The sequence below is a fragment of the Zea mays genome, chromosome 3 (assembly GCF_902167145.1).
Source record: "Zea mays cultivar B73 chromosome 3, Zm-B73-REFERENCE-NAM-5.0, whole genome shotgun sequence".
Classification (NCBI taxonomy): Eukaryota; Viridiplantae; Streptophyta; class Magnoliopsida; order Poales; family Poaceae; genus Zea; species Zea mays.
In genome coordinates, this window is record NC_050098.1 from 210,362,825 (window position 1) to 210,373,755 (window position 10,931).

At 46.5% G+C, this 10,931-nt stretch overlaps 1 protein-coding gene across 6 annotated transcripts; it reads right to left on the reverse strand.

Moving 5' to 3' along the window:
• Positions 1 to 453: 453 nt before the first annotated feature.
• Positions 454 to 9,826, reverse strand: LOC100216945 (uncharacterized). 6 transcript variants are annotated; one of them, XR_002267799.2, is made up of 6 exons: positions 9,376 to 9,826; positions 8,837 to 8,903; positions 8,358 to 8,744; positions 7,652 to 7,989; positions 2,013 to 2,162; positions 454 to 1,501 (listed from the first exon to the last, which is right to left on the reverse strand). XR_002267799.2 is itself a non-coding variant. In XM_020549526.2 (5 exons), exons 1-5 carry the CDS (start codon positions 9,493 to 9,495, stop codon positions 2,091 to 2,093), a joined length of 924 nt encoding a protein of 307 aa, XP_020405115.1. In that variant the 5' UTR covers positions 9,496 to 9,767; the 3' UTR covers positions 454 to 2,090. The 6 variants fall into 6 exon arrangements, 4 of the variants coding, with proteins under 4 accessions (XP_020405115.1, XP_023157601.1, XP_020405114.1 ...); XR_002267800.2 differs by having other exon boundaries at positions 2,013 to 2,102; positions 9,376 to 9,767; XM_020549526.2 differs by having other exon boundaries at positions 454 to 2,102; positions 9,376 to 9,767.
• Between the last annotated feature and the right edge of the window lie 1,105 nt (positions 9,827 to 10,931).

Consider the following 10,931-nt stretch of genomic DNA (forward strand, 5'->3'; position numbering starts at 1 on the left):
GTGAGCCAGAGCCAAAGCCGTTTTTGGAGAAACCAGAGTCCTACCAAAGGAGCCATAAATGCTCCACCCATTTAGACCCCTTTGGAATGCAGGATTGTTATACGGAAAACAGATGATTGAAAGACCGAGAAAATTTCAGAAAACAAGCGTACGAAATTTATAGGGATAGGAATGCATAATTATTTTTTTTACATTAGGTTAGTGGTCACAAATGTTTTGGATGAATCGTACAATAATTTAGTAGCAACAAAATAATAAGAATTGAAAAAGAGATTCAGAGCAATGTTTAGTTTACTATATTTTCATCAGCACGATAGGAAATTTTCCTTTGCTTTTCCTTCGCTTCATTTCTAGGGTAATCTAATCTTGTCATCTTTACAGGATGGGTGATATACAAAATGCTATGTAGTGACTTCAATGAGCGTGATTTAGTATCATCCGAAAGACGACAAAAAGATCAAATATTTATCATATCTATATTCCAAAGGCATGAATAAGTTTTTTTTCCTATAGGAATTAGAATCCTACACTTTTCCTAAAAAAATCCTTCAATCCAGAAAGGCCCTTAACGGGAAACTGAATTCAGTAGCATACATGAAATATGTTTTCCAAAGGTAACATAGAGAAGTTTGAATTTGAATCATCTGGATCCAGCTCCACGTATCCTAGCATCAGCACTCAGCAGGGTCCGACCAATTGGCGATGATATACAACAGTACATGACTGCCATCAACTTGTGAAATGTATTGCGTTCTGCAAGAGCCTTGTGGAACATTAATAAGTTGTTTGGATTGAGGAATTGGCTAGTCCTTCATCTTCTCACTCCTCACTTTTTTTGTTTGGTTTGTAGAATGGAATGAGTTGATCCATCATCACCTCATTCCTTATAGTTAGTTAGTACTAATATGAGAAATAGGATCATCCCACCAAATTTGAGGAATGAACCCATGATGCACCACCACATTTTGTATGAAGTGATTCCTCAAACCAAACACCCCATAAATCTGACTAAATCTCGCATACCTTCTTACAAAACCGATCCCTTTGCAAGCTCAGAATTTGATCCACAAGGGCAGCATGGAAACACTCAATGCATCGGACCTTTTAATTTGCTGTTTATTTGATTCCAGCGTCAGTTTCTCTTCCAATTACTCAGCCGAAGATTGCATCAAGATGCCCTAAAGAAATGCTAAACATTGCAAACATGTGAAACTGGTTCCGTGTAACCAATTTACAATGGGAAGCTATGCCCACGCTCCAAAAGTTCTACCAAAACGTCTAGGAGTCAGGGATCAGGAATGTCTGAAGAGGGAAGAAACCTCATCAGAAAGCTTGAGAGGGACCAAACACAGATAACGCCAAGAATTTGAAGGACAGTCAGTAATGCTCCTAATGAGTTCATGATGGCTAGGGTTTGATTTGTTGTCTCTGTTCCTCTGACAGAAAATGTGAGTGCCGTCACCAGCTGAGCTGCCCTGTTCAGTTGGTGTAGCCTGTATACCTGAAAGGAGGGGGAAATCACATGACGAGAACTAACTGAAGCATTTAGCTGGACCTGAGAGCATCATGTAACATCAAAGTGCTTATCCATTCATAGAAAAATGTAAAATACGCAATTTCTTGATTGTTCGAAATCAAAATGAACAAGAGCAGAGTAGGGAAACCAGCTGTGGTTATCAAGAACCAAGAAATAACAACTGCAAGCAACCTGGCCCTAGCCTTCTGGTGTACATTACTACTAAACCATCCTTGGAAAAATTGGATGCACCTAGGCCTTAGATGGATATGTCATTCTAAGGTTCTCTTTTTGTGTCTTTAAATCCTCTATCAGGATACAAACTTTTACATCAACAAAACAGTATACTGGCTGATCATCAAATTGCTTCCCATAAGCATCATCCTTTTTTAATCTTTGTGGCCCCAGCATATCCAAAGGACAAACAAGAGAACAACATTTGGCTCTACTTCATAGAAATAAAAATACCATCAACTTATTTACTAGAATACTTCACTGGATTATTTTCTTCCACATTTCCCAGTCTTAGTTGTTGCCCATAGATTCTTCAAAATGCTTCCAATAGAGTCCAGAATTACTTGATACACTGATAGCCAATCCCAAGTCCCAGCTCCCAAATATCAGGTACGATTGATCAGATCACAAACTAAAGAGATGGAATAAAAGTATAAAACTATAAATATATAGTTTCCACACATTTGAACTTGAGCATAACTGGAAAGCACAATTAATAACGCTAATACTTCATGATGCAATCTGATAGAACCTGCGCTGTGTAGGTGGTAGGAGTGTTGCCCAGGGACTCGGCGTGGAGCCTGGGGCTTGGGTGGCGCCGTGGTAGCGTGGGAGAAGAGGGATTGGAAGGATTTGGATGGCCCGAAGCAACCCTGAGTTGCTTCCTGCCTAAAAACTTTTTTTCTGGAATACGCAGGAGAGCTGCGCATCTTTGTATTAATAGAAGAAAAGAAAGGGGGAGAGAACCCCAATACAGCACACACACCACTAGAGACTAACTACGGATCACCGACTAAAACATGGAGGAAACACGACCCACACCGCTGTTTTAAGCCAGCAACTCTTCGACTTGGAGGAAGGACAAGGCCTTGGCACCAGTCATGGACCAGAGCACCGCCTCTTCCCTAGCCATCCTAAGGGCCATGACCAAGCTGGGATTACAACCATCAAAAACACACCTATTCCTATGCTTCCAAATGGTCCAAGCACCTAGGATCACTAAAGAATTGAAACCTTTTCTCACAATATCCGATGCCCGGGAGCTGCTAGACTTCCACCACGACTCAAAGGATTCCTCATGAGCTGGATACAGATCCCGCAGCCCCACTGAATTAAGGAAATCAAACCAGAACCGCTTAGCAAAAACACACTTGACTTATTCACATGTGTTAGGCTTATATAGCCCATTACAGTTGGTTGATCTCCTAGAGAATAGGAGATCCACCTAACTATCCCTTATCTAATGAATATCTACTAAAAATAGGAGATTTGCTATCTCTCTAACTAACTCTTCTTATCCCTGCACCTGTATGCTATTCCGGTCATAACATCTCTCCCCCCTCCAAGAACAGATCGTCCGCGAGCTGAACCTCCGGATATTGCTGCTTAAACTTAGCATTGTCCTCATCCATGCCGCCCCATTGAACTAGAACATGCCAAATGCCACGACGCAGGGATGCACGAAGCACACGAGCAGGGACTGGTAGCAGTCGGCCATTTTCCATTGGTGGCAGAGCTGGAACTGATGCTGGTGAAGTGCCATGAAATACCTTCAGGAGTCCCATATGGAAAACATCGTGTAGGCAAGCATTTGTGGGGAGCTGTAGACGGTAAGCAACTGAGCCAATACGTTCCAGCACCTGAAAAGGACCTGCATATCGTGGGGCCAGCTTGCTGTTGACTGTATCAAATAGAGACGGCATAGGTCGGTGCAGTAGCTGGAGCCAGACCCATGTGCCGACCTCAAATACCCCTTCGCGATGGTCCTTGTCATACCAGCGCTTTGCATACTGCTGAGCTTGCTGCAGACGGGTGCGAACTTCTGCCAAAAAAATGTCTCTTGCCTGGACCATATCATCCACCGACTGAGTGTGCGCTGTCCCTGGTTGATAAGGAAGAAGAGCAGGTGGTTCGCGGCCATAGACGACCTGGAATGGTGTGGCGCGCAATGCTGTATGGTAGGAGGTGTTATAGCAGTATTCAGCCCAAGGTAACCATTCTAGCCAAGATCTAGGGCGGTCTCATGTGACGCACCACAAGTACGTTGCAATGGTGCGATTAACCACCTCTGACTGTCCATCCGTTTGAGGATGAAAAGCAGTACTCATACGTAAGGTGCTGCCTGTCATCTTGAAGAGGTCTCGCCATAAATGGCTTGTGAACACAGGGTCTCGATCACTGACAATGAAGTTGGGAATACCATGCAGACGCACAATGCCCTCAAAAAAAAGCTTTAGCAACCGAGGTGGCGGTATATGGGTGGCCCAATGCGATGAAGTGAGCATATTTAGACAGTCGATCCACTACTGTCAATACCACTGATTTCCCATGTACCTTAGGAAACCCCTCCACAAAATCCATGGAGATGTCAGACCACACCTGTGAGGGTATGTCAAGGGGCTGTAACAGACCTGCCGGGTGGAGATGCTCAGTCTTGTTTCGTTCACAGATGGTGCAGGCTCTGACAAACTCACAAACTTGTGCCCGGTCATGTGGTACATAGAAATCTGCGCGCAGGCGGTTGATAGTCTTCTAAATGCCCTCATGACCTGCACCATGCACCAGGTGTAGGAGCTGGGGTAACAGATCTGACATGATGGGCTAGTTCCCCTGCTGCAATCTGATCCATCATGTGCGTGCATTCTGGGGAATGGTTGAAAGGCGTTGATCCAACAGAAACTTAAGGCTATAGTGATCTGTGCGAACGATAAATCCGCGTCCCCATAAATATGGCCTCCAGTGACGAACTGCCTGGACGAGACCAATGAGTTCTCGTTCATATGCTGCCAGTTTATGGTGACGTGCTGCAAATGGCCTGCTAAAGAAGGCGATGACATCTGTGCCCTGGTGAAGAACAGCCCCAAAACCAGTCCCTGATGCTCCACAGCCCACCATGAAATCAGTATCAAACCGGGGTAGCTGGAGGATAGGGGCTGATGGCAGTGCCCCTTTGAGGGCGCAGAAAGCATGCTCGGCGTCATCAGTCCATTGAAATCCTTCCTTACGAAGTAGCTGCGTAAGGGGGGCAGCCAGGACACCGAAGTTATGGATGAACTTGCGATAATAGCCTGCAAGGCCTAGGAAACCACGGATGCCCCGGACAGTGCGAGGTTGCGGCCAGCTTTGGACTGAAGCAAGCTTTTCTGGATCCATTGAGACCCCTTCTGCAGAGATTACATGTCCCAGGTAGGAGGATATTGAGCGAGCTCCAAAAATGCACTTGGAACGCTTGACAAACAAACTGTGAGAACAGAGTGTATCCAGGACTGCTGCCACATGCCTCAAATGTACTGTCCAAGATGTGCTGAAGATCAACATGTCGACGAAGAAAACCAAGACAAAACGACGTAGGAAGGGCTGAAGTACTTCATTCATTAAACTCTGAAAGGTTGATGGTGCATTTGTTAAGCCAAATGGCATAACCAAGAATTCAAAGTGACCATGATGAGTGCAGAAAGCCGTCTTTTCAATATCATCAGGGTGTACTCGGACTTGATGGTACCCGGAGCGTAGGTCCAATTTGGTGAAGTGACAGGCTCCATGGAGTTCATCGAGGAGCTCATCCACCACGGGTATGGGAAATTTGTCTTTGACTGTACACTCATTCAGAGCACGATAATCAATGCAAAATCGCCACTACTGATCAGCTTTTCTTACCAACAGGACTGAAGCAGAGAAGACAGATGTGCTAGGTCGTATGATCCCTTGGGCAAGCATGGTGGCGCACTGGCGTTCTAACTCATCTTTCTGCAATTGAGGATATCTATATGGTCGAACTGCCACTGGTGGCGTTCCTGGGTGTAAATGAATGCGGTGGTCGCATGACCGAGCTGGTGGCAGCCCTTGGGGTTCATCAAATATTGTAGGGAATGAGAGCAGCAACTGATCAATCATCTGGGGTTCGTTGACCTGCAGGGAGCGCGTTGCTGGTTTGGAGATGTCCCTGGCTGCGTGGGGAGCCCAGGCCCTTCCACAGGACCCGACGACCTCCACGCGTAAACGCCATGCACAGGTCTTCGAAATCCCCGAGAATAGGCCCCAATGTTCTGAGAAATTGGACCCCGAGAATCACATCAAAACTGTCAAGGGCAATTGCATAGCAGGGGACTGCGAAATAGTCGTGGCCGATGACGACGAGAATTCCTTCAGCAAATCCTTGGCAAGTGACCTTTTCCCCATTGGCTACAGTGACCTGTCGACCTAGGCTGGGTCCTAGCTGGACACCCAATCGGTGCTGTGTAGCTGCATCTAGGAAGTTGTGAGTGGACCCTGATTCGAGCAGTGCAATCAGGTTGTGTCCATGGATTGATATGATGAGTTGCATTGTGTCCTTTGATCGGGTACCCAACAAGGCATGGAGGGAGATCACTAGATCAACAGCAGTGGTGTCCGAATCCTCTGCACTAGTGTCCTCCTCCGTGTAATCTGAAACCTCAAGGTAGAAGAATCTATGGCAGTGATGTCCGCACGCGTACTGTTCGTCGCAGTTGTAGCAGAGTCCCTGTTTGCGTCGCTTGGCCATCTCTGCAGGTGTCAGTTGCTTGAATGGACGAGCTGGCTGTGTTGTGGGTGCCCCGGTGACAGGTTGAGCTGGCCTAGAACTGGCTGGTTGGGGAAACCAGTGTAATGCCTGGGCGCGATGTTCATAGGCCCTGGCCATGGTGAGAGCCGTGTTCAGATCTGGGGGACTGAGTAACTCCACATCGATGCGAATATGCTCTGGCAGTCCAGCTGTAAACAGCTGAACCAGTTGTTCCGGTGTGAGGGGTGCGACGTGGCACAACAGCGCCCAGAAGCGCTCTTGGTACTCATCAACTGTCGTCCGGAATGGTAGGCGCGCCAATTCACCAAGTGGATTGTTCTGGATGGGGGTCCAAATCTTTGTGACACAGGAACACAAAGCGATCCCAGGAGATGGCCGGCTCTTCCCTGTTGATCATGACAAACCACTGGCGGGCTGCCCCTGTCATGTGATACGAGGCCAGCCAGACTTTGTTGGATTCCAGGGTGCCCTGACCATGGAAATACTGCACACAGTGGTTCAGCCATCCTAGCGGGTCCTCCTTCCCATCATACAGGGGAAACTCTAGCTTGTGGAACCTGGGGGCTGGTGGTGGCATGACGGAACCAGGGAAGTCCGTGGTGACATATGACATGTGAGGCGGTGTGGTGGTCATGATGGGGATGGTGGAAATTGAATCTGGTGGATAGGTATGGGTTGGGTAAATGTGGAGACGATGGGGGCTGATGGTGGAATTGGCGAGGTGGTGGCGGCTGGGATGCCGCCGTAACTCGGCAAGCCATAGGGAAGACCTGCCGTGTTGTTGGAGGATGCTGATGAAGATGCCACAGTTTCCCGTGCTATCATGCGAGCGGATATCGAGGACATCTGCTGCACCATTTGCCGGTGGAAGTCTGCCATCATTGTCTTCAAGTCCAGGACGCCAGTAGATGGAGGATCGGCGGCCGGTGGAACACCATGGGTGGTTGGGGCAAGGTGGAGGTTGTGGCCGCCTCTGTCCCTGGCATTCCCGATACTAGATTGATAGAACCTGCGCTGCATAGGTGGTAGGAGTGTTGCCCAGGGACTCAGCGTGGAGCCTGGGGCTTGGGTGGCGCCGTGGTAGCGTGGGAGGAGAAGAGGGATTGGAAGGATTTGGATGGCCCGAAGCAACCCTGCCTAAAAACTTCTTTATTCACATGTGTTAGGCTTATATAGCCCATTACAGTTGGTTGATCTCCTAGAGAATAGGAGATCCATCTAACTATCCCTTATCTAATGAATATCTACTAAAAAATAGGAGATCTGCTATCTCTCTAACTAACTCTTCTTATCTCTGCGCCTGTATGTTATTCCGGTCATAACACAATCATACCAATACAAATTAAGAACAAAATTACCTTGAAGATAATAGGAATCACTGGCCAAGAAGGTGATTTCCGATGCCGTGCATACTGTTCAAATGCAAACTGTACAACCAGTCCAACCAAATAAGGGGCAAGAGTCGCTGATGCTGCTGGTCCAGTCCAGGGCCATACCATGCCCATTGTTAAAAGAGGTATTATCAAGCTCAGAACCATTGTTGTTACTGAGGAAATACGGAAAAATCTGGATTTTGACCAAATGTAACTCTTTGGTGCTACTTGCTGCAAAGGTCTCCAGACTTTATCAATCAAGAAGACAAAAATTGCAACTCCTCCATAAAATAAAGCCTCGGTAAAGAATAGTATAAGAAAATCTGCAAACAAGAAAAATAAAATCCATCAAGTACGCATCTTCGTGATAGTGGATGGGGATATTGCTGATTTTTAGAAAATACAAAGATTGTAAAAAATGGATTATGTGAAAGATGACAGGATAGGTCATTGTGGCAACATACTGTATCACTGGGGGTAACATCTAAGTTTACTACTGGAAGTCTGCAATTTATGGAAAAACTATTGAGAAAAGCATGTTGGAGAATGTAAATTACATTCTCCATATGCTTTTCCATAATTATGAAACATGTTGGAGTCTCTGGCACGAGGTCTACCCTATAATCGTTATGAAACATCCATAATCTAGAAAACAAACACCACAGTCCTGAAACTATCAAAGAAAGGATACCTGTCAACAAGGAATCTTCAAACACTGCTGAGAGTACTTTGCGCAAGTAAAGAGATGGAAGAACCAAGAAAGACACGAGAATAGTAGGGCCAATAAACCAAACTAATCGAGATGCTTCCTTGCCAGGATGTGGCACGCTCTCCACAGTTGACTTTCGGAAGGTGCTTTCTTGAAAAGAGATGAATCCTGGTTTTCCAGCACCTCTGCCAGCGAAGTAGGAGTTTTCAGATGCAGGGGTAACTTTAGTACCACTTTCTGCCTCATGCAAAACCGGCATGTCTGAGTAACGTGAAACGACCGGCTCCTGCTTGTCCGTAGCAGCAAAGCATATAGTCCTCTTAATATGAAATCGTCCATCATGGTCGCCAGTGCTGCTAAAAACTTGAGCTGCTAGCGTGGAGTAAAAGATCAGCACAAACTGCTACTCTAATTCAACAAAGTTCTTCTGGAAAAGCATATTGAGAATGTAAATTACTTACCTTTTAGAGTACCGAAATGCTGCATCGTGCTTCCATTGACTCTCTGAACTGGAAATGACCTCCCAAACTGAGATATATAAGCCATGCCAGCGCACTAGTCAATACAACAAAATCGAACAATTTTAAGCATATCTACGAGCTAATATCGTGCAGAAATACACTATGTGAAGTATAGGTAGGCACTTGTGACTGGGGGCATGTAAAGAAAAATCAATCTGAGCCTAGGCCAGCCAAGTTAAGTCCTTGAGGGGAATTTGGGTGCCTATTCTTTATATGATTAGAAAGGCAACTAGTTACTGCCGAGCTTTTTAAAGCAAATTCCGAATGTTATATCTCAGAACTTCCATGAAAAAACCCATTGGCACATGGCCACCGCACCAAGACAGATTCGAGTCTTCCATTCGACTAGATCATGTGCATAGGGAAGATGGATTGGGAAAATCAAATAAACAAAACCCTGCCAAATTCCCAACTAAACAAGCAACATTTAGAGGGAAATTTCTAGGTGCATAAGGAGGGGAGGAGGGGAGAGGAATTGCCTTGAAACAGGAGTGAGAGAAGGAGCCGAAGCGACAGCGAGGAGGGGCGGAGGAGGAGGTCGCCGACGTAGAGGCGGCTCTCGGGCGGAGCCGGAGGGCGGGGCTTGCCACGGCGGCCATCGGCTTCCGCCTTCCTCTGTGTTATCTGCAGAGTGCAGACTGCAGTAGTGGCCTAGTGGGCAACCGGGGCGCACAGTTCGGCGGCCGATGGGACGGGCACCGGCGCCCCGCAGTCGCAGTATCGCAGAGGCGCACACCACAGAGCTAGGGCCTGGAGGACGCCTCGCCTGGTCCGTTTGGTGGTGTGATGGGGAGCACCGGGAGCACCGGCCGCACAAGAACACGACTACACGCCGCGCTGTCATGGTGTATTCGAACCGGAGGCCTTGACTGGGCTGAGAACGAGCCTTGGTGTTGGTGGGATGTAAGGGTGCGTTTGGTTGAATGTACAAAGAGAGATAGAATGAGGCGACCATGTTTTCTATAGTGTTTGGTTGAGAGTCAAGCGGGGGCGAGGTGGACACCGGAGTGATTTTTGGGGCGGCGTGATCCCAAAAAATCGAGGGGACGGTGGCGCCCCCGACTCATCCTACTTTGACCTCAAACCAAACACACCCTAAAGCTGGACTAGAATAGGGCAGCGCCCTACCGGGCGCTACAGTTATTGTAGCACAGTCGTACACTAAAAAATCGTTCGAGTGGCATATGTTGCTGTAAAGCAAGCTACATATCTACGATAGTCAAGTTCACAGTTACAAAATATAATATACATCAAAGTCGTTATAGGTTACTGGTTACATAAATGTATGAGCATCACAGTTTGCAGCCTTGTAGCATGAATATAGAAGGACCAAAATAACATGTGATGCGATCCACAAACGCAAAATACACAAGAGCGGGTTGTGGTTGTGCAGTCACTGACTACGGCTAGGCCTAGTGGGTAACAGCACGCACTGACTACTGCATAGAATTTCAACCCAATGTGCATACATATAAATAAAGATGCAATACTCCTATTGTCAGAAGTTACTTGTTCTGTCAGTTTTAGCAACTCATCTGCTAGTGAATTCTGAATAGATTCCAATGAGGCCTGAAACTCACCAGCATTATTTCCAAAAAGGCAGCCCATATGAGATCAGAGTAACAAATGATAAATGAAAATGAAGTAATGATTTTGAGTGACTGTTGTCCTAATGAATACTATAATAGAAGTATGAAAGGAATAACATAACCTGAAAGATTGCCAGCAGCCTAGCATATAACCTGAAAGGTTGCCAGCAGCCTAGCATAAATAACCTTATACAAGCTTTCAGGTTATGTTATTCCTTTCAGCCTAGCATAAATATAGCAACTCATCGCTGCAGCTCCTCGCCTTATGTTTTAAATATTCCAAACTTCTATAGCGGAAGACAGTTGTGCTGTGCCCGTGGGAGCAGCTGCTCTGTGGCACAACCGTAGAGCCAGAGGCAAGGAGCACCAGCGATTCAGATTCAGCTCTTCTGAGGCCAGACAGACAAGTCACCAGCTCTTCTGAGGAGCTGCAGTACTTAGAATGA

Coding starts and splice junctions, on each gene's coding strand:
- LOC100216945 (NM_001143327.1), bottom strand. CDS start 9,495: ATGGCCGCCGTGGCAAGCCCCGCCCTCCGGCTCCGCCCGAGAGCCGCC. Junction 8,745..8,836: donor GCATTTCGGTACTCTAAAAG/GTAAGTAATTTA, acceptor CCACGCTAGCAG/CTCAAGTTTTTAGCAGCACT. Junction 7,990..8,357: donor TGAAGATTCCTTGTTGACAG/GTATCCTTTCTT, acceptor TCTTGTTTGCAG/ATTTTCTTATACTATTCTTT.